This window comes from Grus americana, chromosome 1 (genome assembly GCF_028858705.1).
Source record: "Grus americana isolate bGruAme1 chromosome 1, bGruAme1.mat, whole genome shotgun sequence".
Classification (NCBI taxonomy): Eukaryota; Metazoa; Chordata; class Aves; order Gruiformes; family Gruidae; genus Grus; species Grus americana.
In genome coordinates, this window is record NC_072852.1 from 51,665,926 (window position 1) to 51,678,953 (window position 13,028).

Here is a 13,028-nt window from a genome sequence, read left to right on the forward strand (position 1 = left end):
CCCAGGATGTGCCGTTTTGCCCAAGAGGTTGTAAAGACCAGACAATGACAACTTGGTTAAAAATCAAGCTGTCGTTCTGCTCAAACATCTGGTGAATAAAATCTATAGCAAGACCTAGCACTGATCTGTACCTGTCAAGGTATATATGTCCCTCCTAACTACCTTATGAATTAAACAAGGCATTACCAAGCAAGGCTGTTCCCTTTCCCTCCTACAAGAGTGGCTACTGATTACTGAGTGTCAGAGCCAAAACCACCTAAGAACATTAAATGATATAATAAAAACAGAAGTAGTACACAATTTCATCTTTATTACACACTTTAGTTAGCCCAGCCTGGATTTTCCGTATACTCTGCCCGTACTAATTTCATCTTTTTCTTGTACCTAAATACTAATTTCTTGTTGACGTGTTTGATTTCCATTAATTTCCAAGCGTGAGTACATCTTGCCTGAAGAAATAACTCCAGCAGAATTTGACAAGTGAATTTGTTTTCCCCAGCGAAAATGAACAAGATACACAGAGCTGCTATTCAAAAAGCTAATAAAAGCAGATACAAATGAGAATTTATCTCTAATACGTACCAGCGATCTGGTGAAGGACTGTCTAGGCTGACTAAATTAGTTCCTAATACGGTCAATTAAGATAGGTAGGTCATCTGGCAAGACAAGCTGAAAGAGAAACAAGTCCAAAGAGCCAAGAATGCTGAGGTTTGGAGAACTGGCTTTCCATCCGTTGCCTGGAAATGTAGTCTCCCCTCTCTTAACTGTTTCTCCCTTCCTGCAATGTCTAATAGACAGCTTGTCTCTATTATCTGGAATGCCAGTCTATTTTATTTGAATGACCAGTGTCCTGGTTTCAGGGGGAGGTATGTAAAAACAGGGGAAAAAAGACCTCAGGGATCTTCTTCCTGCTTATACTTGCATTAGTATTTTCTTACTAATGAGAAACTGAGTGAAAAGTGAGGGGCATATGGAAAAAAGAAAAGAATCAGGTCTTTCACCTGGAAGGAAATCAACTGGACCAACCTCAGCTGACATTAGCTGTACATCCAGCTGCAGCACCTAGATACTACGCAATGGTGTTCTTAATAATGTGTATTCATTCAAGCAATAAAGTACTTGGAAATGCCTATGTCATCTTTAATTATTTTGAACAGCTTGAAGAGGGAGGAAAAGCAGTGATGGCCAGGAAACTCTGTACATACAGCTGTCGTGTTTCTCAAGTCTGAAAAGAGAGCTGTAGAGACAAGAGGGGGGCACGCTCTCTGGAAGGATGAAACTCCTGGAAAGCATGTCAAATAGAGTGTTAGGATAATTAGGAAACCTTGACCTCACTAGTACTCAGAGGACTGCAGAAAGCACTCCCTTCATGCAGGACATGTTGGACATATGTGGCTGGAGGGGGCAGGAGGAGGGGAGGGGGTGGCAGGCAGGGAGGTCTAAACTGCTCCCTAGCAGGAGCACTCGGTAAGAGCTGCTGAGTTGAGCTGAGCTGAGCTGAGCTGAGCTGAGCTGAGCTAGGCTCCAGGTTCAGCAGAGAGCCCGGGAAGCAGCAGGCTAGCAGTGTCTTGCTACTGCCCGTCCTTTCCCGTGGTGGCCTCTCATCCTTACCGCACAGCTCTGACGCATACAGTGCCAGACGTCTCTTAGCCTGAGCTGCTCTGCTTTTCTCCACAGACTACAGCAGGGACCTGAGGAACACATGGAGAGTCGTCTGCCTAAGATGTGCCTCTGCACTGGTGAACAAAAGTGCAGAGGAGGTTGCACAGAGCATCACTGTGTCACTCTTGAAGCCACAGGACTGCCAGCACCTGCATAGTACTGCTGGCTTCAGGTCACCACTGCCAGAAGGATCGCACCCTGTTTCGGTGACTGACGCACAGGGAGCAGGCAGGCTCCTTGAAGAGATCAGCTCAGCTGACAATCCAAGGGCTCAGGTTAGGGAAAGCCCGCCCCCCCCCCCCAACTCAACAGCAGCTCCACCGGGACACTAACATTTCACTGATTCCACCCATCCTCACAGGTCCATTTTCTCCATGTTAGAGTTGAAATTCAGTACACCCGCAAAAGAAAGGGCAAGGACATTATTTCATCTGTCTCTAGCAACAAAACCCAGGTTTTTACTATGCTTCTGAGACATCCAAAACAACTCTTCTACTTATTGCTCCTTTATGAGCGTAGATGGCACTGGAAAACTTGATCCAAATGGAAAGTGTGGATTTAGCACTGAGCTGTTGACCCATACTAAATTCTGTGCAAGCATTTCAGCTTTCTATCTCAGTGGCCCAGTCCACTCCAGCTTAATTTATTTTTGAAGCAATCAATGAAACATCAACTGCATTTAGGGACAGCAAAGTCAGAGAGGTCCTGAATGTTAGGCTTCCTCTTGCTGGACATAAAATCACGCGGCAGGCAGAACAATAGAAAACCAGAGGTTTCTCCCTAGTTTATCTTCCCGTCCTGACAGATATAAAATCAAAAAGGGGATGTGTGTTGGGTTTGCGTGGCAAGGTTTTGGTAGCGGCGGGGCTACAGGGGTGGCTTCTGTGAGAAGCTGCTAGAAGCTTCCCCTGTGTCTGACAGAGCCAATGCCAGCCGGCTCCAAGACGGGCCCGCTGCTGGCCAAGGCCAAGCCAATCAGCGCCTCTGTGATAACATATTTAAGAAGAAAAAAAACACTTAGAGAGAGAGCTTTTGCAGCCGGAGAGAGGAGTGAGAAGATGTAAGAAACTCTGCAGACACCAAGGTCAGTGCAGATGGAGGGGGAGGAGGAGCTCCAGGCGCCGGAGCAGAGATCCCCCTGCAGCCCGTGGTGAAGACCATGGTGAAGCAGGCTGTCCCCCTGCAGCCCATGGAGGAAGGATGAGGGGGTGCAGCGATTCCACCTGCAGCCCGTGGAGGACCCCACGCTGGAGCAGGTGGAGGCACCTGAAGGAGGCTGTGACCCCGTGGGAAGCCCTCACTGGAGCAAGTTCCTGGCCGGACCGGTGGACCCGTGGAGAGGGGAGCCCATGCCAGGGCAGGTTTGCTGGCAGGACTTGTGACCTCGTGGGGGACCCCACGCTGGAGCAGTTTGCTCCTGAAGGTCTGCACCCCGTGAGAGGGACTCCATGCTGGAGCAGGGGAACAATGAGAGGAGTCCTCCCCCTGAGGATGAAGAAGCGGCAGAAACACCGTGTGATGAACTGACCGTAACCCCCATTCCCCGTCCCCCTGTGCCGCTGGAGGTGGGGGAAGGTTGAAGCCGGGAGTGAGGTTGAGCCCGGGAAGATGGGAGGGGTGGGGGGAGGTGTTTTAAGAGTTGATTTTATTTTCTCATTGCTCTACTCTGTTTTGCCTAGTAATAAATCAGATGAATTCCCTCTCTAAGTTCGGTCTGTTTTGCTCGTGATGATAATTAGTGAGTGATCTCTCCCTGTCCTTATCTCGACCCACAAGCGTTTCGTTATACCTTTTCTCCCGTCTGGTGAATGAGGGGAGTGATAGAGCGGCTCTGGTGGGCACCTGGCTCCCAGCCAGGGTCAACCCACCACAGGATGCTAAGTCACAAATGGCAGAAAATCCTCTGGAACAGCAGAGAATAAAGAGGACACAAAGCAATTGACACAGAGGTTTCATACTCCAGCCTAAAGAGCCATGGCATGAAATTAATTTTAACTGTTGGTTGCCCACATGACTACTGGTTTTCCAAGACATGCTAAGGACGTGATTCATGAACTCAGTGAGGAAGGTTCTCCAACGGGATGCCTAAAGTAGGATCTGGGCACTCATGATCCAAAGTGAGGGCTGCAATTGTGTTTCTTTTTATTTCTTGCTCCTTTTGCCTAAAAGGAGATTCCCTTTCTCAGATGGTTCTTCATGCAGCCTTCATTAGCCCTGAGGTGTTGCCTAACAATTAGGAATTACAAATTTAATCATCTTTAAGCTAAAGTTAGGTTAGTTTAACTTCTCCTGGCACCACTCTAGTTCTTGTGTACAGCAGAGGCATTTAGCACAGGTGGCCCATGATTCACATGGATTCAGTCTACAATGGGTGGCTCATGAACGTGCAGCACAGAACAGGCTGCCAGCGTAGACCAACTCTCAAGCCCCGATTCAGCCCTTGGGCAGTCGCACAATTGGGTATGAAAAAGAAACAAGGCTTGAATAGTTTGTACCCACAATCCCCAAGGTCATTTTGACCTTTAATAAACCTTTAATTTCAAATCTTGACCATCTCTGCACTCCCCCTCCTTGTAAGTGCAGGAGTATGATGGGTAGCGGAAGAAGGTAAAATTCAAATGAAGCATTTGTTCCACATTATTCACAATGCAAGGATAGAATTAATCAGCTTTCTCTTACCCAGCCTGGGTAATTAACACTAACAGTATAAAATACTGATCCAGGAATATTTGTAAAAAGAAATTAGCAATGCCAGGCTTTAGGAGCCTGGCTAAGGGCAGGGTTCTTCCCCAGAACAAAGGGAAATCCTAAATCATGTTGTTTGTTCTCCGTTGCTCGGGCTCTGCCAAACCAAGAGCCCAGATCAGCGGCTCAGAAGCGCTGAAGAGGACCCCAGGCTCCAACCACCTCACTCACCATGCAGCGAGGCTAGCGATTTCCCAGGTCTTTTATCACGAACTTTGAGGGATGTCCTGCTACTCCAGCTGTCTAAGCTACTGCGCACTTAGGCTAGCGGGCCCAAAGCTGTAACAACAAAATTTGGGAAGATAACACAAAATGAGAGCAAGACAGGAACAACAGCGGGACAAGAAGCCTGAGTAGTTGCATGACTCATTCTTTTGATAACACTCCTTCTACACTGGCACTTTCCTGTTACAGCCAGTTTCCAGCAATGATGGGAAGCAGCCCAGGTCTACCTAGAAGGAAAGCTTGCCTTTCGGAAGAAATACTGAAAATTGTGATAGGAGCTGGAAGGTCTACGTGCACACCCTCTTATGACAGGGAGAGGATTCCTACTGACTTTAATAGCTTTTGGTTGCAGCTCCAAAGTGGGATCTGGTGCTGCTCTGTAACCACTCTTAGCTCAGACCTTCAGGTTATTTTTCTAAAGCTTTCAGCAGCATCTTCACCAGTCATGAGAGTCTTGCATTCGCCTTCACACAAAATAAACAGCGCCGCTGCCTAGTGTACAAACGAAGAGCTGTTCCATTCGCCGAAGCCTCTCCCTGCCCGAGATTTTACAGTGGAGGGATCGTCTGTTGCCGTGCAAGGAACAATAGAGCGGCGGGCAGGCGAGCCACGGACCGCCAGTCCCTCCGCACGGCTGATGCACAGAGCAGCGCTTCGCTCCACCAAGCAGCCCCGGGCGGCTCCAGGCACTTGGCACTCACCCTGCACCGGCCGGCCGAGCCTCCCTCGCCGCAGCCGGGTTCGCAGCCAGCGGCGGCGGCGGCCTGCGGGGAGACCCCGCACCCCGGTTCCTTCGCACCCCGCGCTGCCCTAACCGAAGGCGCGTGCTGCCAGCCTCAGGCATCCATGGCAACTCCAGACTGAGAACGGCCCCGCTCGCAGAGCCGCCCGCCGCGGACGGCAAAGTTTGCCCGCCCGTGCCCGCCCGCTGCCCCGCTCCGCACCATGGACAGCGCCCGGCGGGCTCCCCGCGCCCGCACCGCCCCCCGCCGCCCGGACCGGCGCAACCGCCCCCCGCGGGGGCCGCTCCCGGCACCGCGGCGCCCCCTGGCGGGACCCCGGCGGACACGCCGCTAACCGCGACCCCCCCACCCCGCCCCGCTTCGACTGCCGGTCGCTGCTCACGGGGCTCGGCGGCGGCCCCGCGCTCCCGGCCGCCGCTCCGGTGTGCGCTCCGGCGGCCGGCGGGGCAGCGCGGAGTTCTTACCTTCCGCAGCATGCTGGGCAGACAGCGCCGGGGGTTCCCCGCCACGGCGCCGCGCTCTCCCGCCCCTCACGGCACGGCCATGCAGGGGGCAGAGCGGCTGCAGCGGCCGCCCCGGGGCGCACTCCCCGGCCCGCCCCGGCGCGGCTCGGCACGGCGGCGCAGTGCCCAGAGCCCGCGGGCGCGGCGGCCCTCCGTGCGCGCCGCCCGCCTGCCCACACTGAGCGGCGGCGCGACGGCTGCCGCCCGCCACGAGGCAGCGCGGCCGCGAGGGGGGCCGGGCCCACCCGCCCCCGCCGCCCGGCCCCTTCCCCCGGCCGCGGGCAGGGGAGCGGCCGTAGCCCCCGCCCGGAACGGGCGCCCGCTGCCGGGAGCTGGGGCAGCGGTGGCTGAAGGGGTGGTCTGACCCGGGAGAGTGGGGGACCAAGCCTGGCTCTGGGCGGCTCTCAGTCACGCTGCGTGGGCGCCCGCAGCACTTTGAGGAGCCGCGGCAGCACCCCACGGAAAGCAAGGCGCGGGGCTCCGTCCCCGTTGCAGCCGCTTGCTTTCCAGCTGTGCAGCGTTGGCTGGGCTGGGCTGGAGCAGGGCAGGGCTGAGAGTTGCTTCTCCTCCTGGGGAGCAGGGAGATGCCAGGCTGGAGGGCTTCATCGCCCCGGCCAGATCCGCGCCGTGGGAAGCCCCTTGGACCACCCCGGTCTGGTGCTCAAACACTCTGTACGTGGTCATGGTGCTCCGGTTTCCCATAACGAAGGAAGTCTCACCCAAAGCAAAATACACCCATTCCGGGAGCAATTTACTTTTCCTGCAAGCTGTAGTACACCGTCAGAGCTACAAGCTGTTCTCAAGTTAAAATAGAAGCCGATCACAAAAGGTATTTAGCGCTAATTATAACGTACTTTCTATATTAACATTAAATGCAAGAACCTGGTCCTCCTGCTGTCCGGTGTGTGGAGGTGAATCATTGCTTGGCATGTTACATTTGCACACACACACCCCCCAGCTGAGTCTGTGCGCCCAGCAGCCGAACCTGGAAAACGGAGCAGCAGGTTGTGCCGTATCTCGGGAGGACAGGACCATGCGTTTTGGATTCTGAAAGATGTGGCTTATCTCAGAGCAACCCATTATTTCAAGTTTTCCCTGTATCCTCATATTTCTCAAAGAACTTTTCATAAAACTTCAGTCCTGTGAGCATGTTGTGACCCATGGTAAATTCATTTCCAGCAAGCCAGTTAGTAAGTAAAAAGGAGACAAAGAAGTTAGAGCAAACTGTCATCGCACTTACATTTGGAATTAGTTTGACAGGAGCATTTTAGCTGAAGTGACTGAATATTAGGTGGCAGGTTAACACAGAGTTCATAACCTTATGTCATGGAGAGCCGGGAGTGACACCACAGTACTCGGCCATCAAATCTCAGCCATCACATCTGCAATGCTGCACGGAGTCAGGTGCTGCTGCCTTTGATCTTGTGGCGTAAGATATTACTCAGCACAATGTTGCATTAAGGTGCTAAAATGGAGGGGGGGGGTCCCTTGAGTGGAACCTACGTGACTAGTGGTTTTTTATGCTGGTTACGGTTAACCAACGGTTGTTACATTGCTGGTGACAGCTATTGGGCTCACATTTCCTGGGCTCCTGTTAGCATGTTAATTTGTGTCTCATGATGCTTGCTGGTTGTTACTTCTCTCTCAGGTCTGATTATACAGGCTTCAGTCATGCTTCTATTCACTTGCTCAGGTTGCCTCTTCCCTTTCTCCTTTCTTCTGAAAAATCAACAAATCCTCATTTTGTCAAGATTTCTGTATTATAGGTATGACATGATGTTTTCATAGTCACTGTAGATGAGTATTCACAGAAATCAGTGATGTTTCTAAGAATACTACCTGCTACAGCCATTGACTCTTCTTGTCCACTGCCTGGTGTAAAATGCTACGCGACACATCCCCTCTTAATGTATCTGCTGTCACTCCTGGTTGCGACAGAGTCTCAAACTTTCCTTTCTTTCGGACATTTCTCACTGAAGTGCATGTGTCCTTCTTGTGTGAGGGTTGATTGTGTAAGCTTGATATAATTACTAGTTTAACTATAAGTGAAATGGGAAAATGGAGAGGAATAAGATCATCAGCAATAATCCTGGACCATAGGCATTTGGGAATCTGCTCTGGGTATTTGGTTTGTTTTCTCTGTAGTTACACTCATGAAAAGACATGTGCTCTGGAATCACTTCTTTTCTGAAGATCTCTGAGTATGATTAAAAGAGAGTTGGAGCCCTAAGGTTCAGGTGTTGCAGTGCTTAACCTTACAGCTATGGGGTTCTTAAACTACCCAAAACCTCAGTGCTTGGTACCTTGGCTTTTTATGCATTAGGAGAGTTCAAAACCTTGGCACAGGTTTCATAGCAATCTCCCCTTCCTCATGAGCCAGAAACTATCTAAAGTCAGCAACTGAATGTGGTTTTTCTTATAGCAGCCTCCTCAGGATCTCTAACAACAGGTTGTTGGAAGTCTGGCTTCCCACCTCAAGGCCAGAGCTTTAGTTTTCTCAGAATGCAGGGCTGAGCCATTTGCCTTGGAGACAGACCCTGATGTCCGTATCTTTCAAAAGTTGTGTTAGATAACTCAGCATGTTTTTTATTTGTGTTCTCATAACAGCAAGAATACTGCTGCCTCCTTCTTGCACTGTTGACCTCTGCATTTTTTTCTGGAGCTGTAAAAATTTGAGTCTATCCCTTTATTTTGAAAACATAAGCATTTTAAGGTAGATGAAAAGTTTGGAATCCAGACCTATAAAGAAATGTGATGGGCAGGGATTTTTGATCCAACTCCAGGGCCATCTGGCCAAACAGCAGCAAATAATTAACTTTGCTGACTTGTCTTGTCTTGCCTGAGATAATATCATTTCAGGGCATCAGGATTGCTTATGTTTCCACCCTTTCATCCCATCACTATCTTTTTTTTTCATGATCTTTATCAGTTGTTGTGACTCTAAATGGCTCTTGGCACCCACCCTTTCTCCTGTTCTTCTGGTGATGCAAGCTCTCTCCGCGTTCCTCCTCGGTACACTCACTCTTACATCACCCCGTGTGCCCCTTTCTCCTACAGTTTTAGCCCACTTATCCTGCTTGAGCAATACCAGGCATCTTCAGAGGAAGTCTGGGCATGAAGCAATGCATGATTTGGTGGGACTGATCCATGATCTCCAGGAACAGACCCTTTTCAATTTCCCTGTACACAAACTTACTTCCTCCTCCAAAAACCCTCTAATAAAAATTATGCCTGACAAGTATTGACAATTCTTTTCAAGCTTATTTTTACAAAGCCATGTTAGTTTGCTGGTCTTCAAAGAGCTTTTCTCACATGCAATAATGCTACTTAATCAGAGTATGATAGATGGGAACTCCAGCCCATACTGGTCAGCTCAGACGAAGCTTGGGTAACTGGAGAGCAACCAGCATTCAGCGTGACCACTCCAGCTTCACATTTCCTCTGACTTTCACTCATATTTTTTGGTCTGAGGTGTCTTTCTTCCACCAAACTTCTGAAATCAATCTGCCTGTGTTTTCTTCCCCCAGAAAAGCTTTAGGTAACAATTTACTGCCTTCTCATACTGGAGCCATTTTACAGTTTTAGGTTACCAACTGAATGGTGCCACGCTACAGCAATGCTCTCTCAATTTGTTCCCACTAAGATATTTGTCAATAACAAACTTTTTTCTTATTCTTGATTTTATTACTTTGCTTATCAATGCCCAAAGGTAAACACAGAGAAAAGGTGACTCGATTTCCCTAATACAGTATCACTGTATATTAGCAATGTAATTCCTAAACCACTGTAACGTTGACTCATTTTGTTTGCAGTTCTGTGCTTCTGGGTGACTTGCCATCGTGTTTTTCCTGCCCAAAGCACTGTGCTTCTGGCAGGTGTGCACTGTGCCGCTGAGCTCTGTACCTCCCAAAAGGAAATTTTGGATAAATATGTGGAATCTTCTAGTTCTGCCTGAACAAGATTTGTGCTGAGTGAGAGGGTATGTCTGGTGAAACACAGAGAGATGGCAGAGGAAGGGCCACTTTATATCATCTCCATTAAAGAATACTACAAATTTCTTTTGCTCTGTCCTTCTTTCCCAGTATTTCACAAATGAATCAAAAGTCCTGAAGTGAAATATGTTCCTTGTCTTGTCCCTCTGTCATCACTGAAGTCTAATTCCCTCTTCTTTAGCCACAAAAATTACCCCTGCTACTGCATGATCAGCCTTTACAGTGTGAAGTACAAGAAAACTAGAACCTAAATTGGTTTTGCCATCCATTCTTTCACCAACGATGTCTTCCTCCAGCACCTTCTTGTATTGGGAAAGACTTTTCTCCTTCGTCCTATCTGCCACTTCTGCAAGAATTCAACAGCCCCTCCCCTCCTGCTGCCCTGTGTCTCTGAGATACCACGTCCTGCATGGGTTTTACTCTTCCTCAGCCTACTAGCCAGTTCCCTCCAAACACCGTGCTCAGTGTTGTTGTCTCCGCCGAAGGCAGGAGAAGAACTCTTACAAAAGTGGCATCTGAGCTTTGGATTGATTTTTACTTAAAGTTGTGGTGTCTGTTCAGACAACTGATAGTAAAGCGGTCAGGTTGCTTCACTGTGCGTGTTTTACAGGAGCAGTTCAAGCAATGCTCTGCAGCATACCTAGTATTAGCAAGTTCCAGTTTCACATATGGGGATGCAAAGATTTTTCTTTTTGTTTCTCTGGTGTTTACTAATTAATTCTGTCAGATGCAAAAATGAAAACATATTGTAGAGCACAACTCGCTCTTTAAATGCAGCATGGTTGAAATGCCTCTAGCCAGCCTCATTTTTGCAGGCTCAAATGCAAAATGTTGCTATGGGAACAAAACCTTCTTTTCACCCAATCAGCTGAAGCAAGAGGTGGTTTATTGGTTTTTTTTTTTTAAAATAACAAGATTGTCTATATCTGCACTTCACCTGATCAGTCAACACGAGGCAGAGAACAATCATTTTCACTGCCAAACAGTGGAAAAATATGACTCGTTCACTGCCAAAAAAACCCTTATAAGCTTTTTAGGGATGGGAGATTGCCATCTTATTGTAGAACGTGAACAGACAGTAAGACAAACTGACAAATCAATCCCATTTGGCAATGGAATGAAGGAAAGAAATAGGTGTGAAACTGCTCAAATCTAACTAAATCTTGTTTTGGGAGAGAAATCTTGAAGACGTCTTCAAAGAATTTGGAAGAAGAATAGTTTAACAGAGGACAAAACTTAACATGCTTGTGTGATTGCCTCCTTTACCTTGCATGCATGTTGAGACTGGGTTTATGTGATGACTTTCTTTTCCATGAGCTGGTACCGTGTACCCCGAGACAGCAGCTCTGCTGCCGATCCCACCACAGGGGTGTCCAGGCTGCTCTTACACAAGCTACAGCCTGGTGGCCTGCGGAAGCCGAGGTCAACGTTGGCTTCCCTGGGTGACCGGTGTGCACTGCTGCTCCACAGGAGCGTGGACCAGCCCATCATCGAGCACCACCTCCTCCAGGAAAAGGGGCTGTGGACAGAGACGAGGCTTGTACCCTGCTCTGCCAAGTCCTTCACAGTGGACTCTGTCATTAGTTCATTAGTCTCTGTCATTAATGTTTTAATTCAGTCAATGTGAGTCAGAGACCTCTATCCACAGCAAATTAAAAGTAACATAACCTAGCTGGATCCTGTCTTGTCTGAAATGGTGTATTAATCCTTTGGCTTCACTGATGTTTAGTGACCTGTTAAACTACAGTAAGCACACATTTAAGTCCTGCCTCTTGTTCAGTCTGTAAGCAGAAAAGATATTTCCCAAAATTAAAACAAAAGGGAAAAGATCAGTAATTTTAGGTTAGTTTTCAGATTAAGTAAAATTCTGTGTATTGATAGAGATTTTTCTACACTGTCATATAAGGGGGAACATACTAAATCAAACTTTAATAATAATAATAATAATATCCTTTTTAAAATGTTTTAGAATTTGACTAACACTTTCATGAAGGGGAATAGAGTAAGTCTTTATTAATGAGTGATTGAACTGTCAATCTTCACTCCTTCTTAGTCATTATAATGAATGAAAGCGTACCCTTATCAATCTTGGATTCTGTACACATGTCACATGCTGTCTCTCTCCTCCAGGAGCTGTCAATTTAAAGCTATGAGACAGTCCATAGAAGAAAGGAAGTACCTGTCTGCTCATAAGGCCCGTAATAAAAATAAAATAATACTATATGCACAAATACAAAATAAAATGTGAGCATCATCCTCGTTATTTTCTTCATACCAAATGCAGAAGAATAATCTGTGCTTTGTGGTTCTTACAGGTATATAGGAAATTATAGTGACATAAATTATTGAATTTCAGATCAACCTACATTCAGGTCTAATATAAGTATTATTTAACTAAACTTTTTAAAATCAGCTGAACCTGATTCAGTAGTAAGATTTAAAGCAGGAAAATTGCAATGGTCTACATTATGGTAAGACCTCAGTGTTTCTCATGCGAGTCAGGGTGTTGTCAGATATGGTGCTACCTCCAAACGACAGGGTAGGTTCTAGGCTCAGTCCATTTTGCAGAGATATTAAGATCTTCTGTTGCTGTGGGAAGTGCAAATCCTAGGATGGGCACCACAGGAGAGATGTACAGCTCTGTTCATGCATACAACATAAATAGCCAGAGAAGTGGATGACTTTCCCGAGCAGACTTCAGCCCTAAACACTGAGATATCACCAAGTTTGAGTGAGTCGATACTGAGAGACCTGACTTGAGGAGGGCTTTGAACACTGGAGTGCTCCGCACGCAGCGGACCAAACAGGGCTGCTCCTCGCTTGTATTCCACAGTGAACTGAGGAGATGCCCAGTACTGCAGTGTGTGAATCATAACACCTTAGCAAGGAGAAGGGAGATTTCTCAAAATAAGAATGGAAGAAGGTCCTGAGGCCTTTTCTACACATCACAGGTTTTTTAGCTCAGTTACTCAATTAGGAGTATGAGCACTTGCTATTGCAGCTGTCCTAATTTAAAATATATGGGTACAATAAGGAAGCTATTTGGTATAAGACAATTATACCAGGATAGTGAATCTTGGTTTCAAGGACAAGTATTCTCAACGTTAAGTACTTCCAGTACCAGCATAACACGTTGTTACCATTGTGCCTATCCACAG

At 47.8% G+C, this 13,028-nt stretch overlaps 1 protein-coding gene across 1 annotated transcript in view; it reads right to left on the bottom strand.

Annotated features, from left to right (window-relative positions):
- TMCC3 (transmembrane and coiled-coil domain family 3) overlaps window positions 1-6,021 on the bottom strand; it is a 147,187-nt gene extending 141,166 nt beyond the window's left edge. The window contains exon 1 of the mRNA XM_054811820.1: window positions 5,840-6,021. Within this exon, the coding sequence (XP_054667795.1) occupies window positions 5,840-5,851 (12 nt within the window). The 5' untranslated portion in view covers window positions 5,852-6,021. The remainder of the gene's footprint in view (window positions 1-5,839) is intronic.
- Window positions 6,022-13,028: the final 7,007 nt, after the last annotated feature.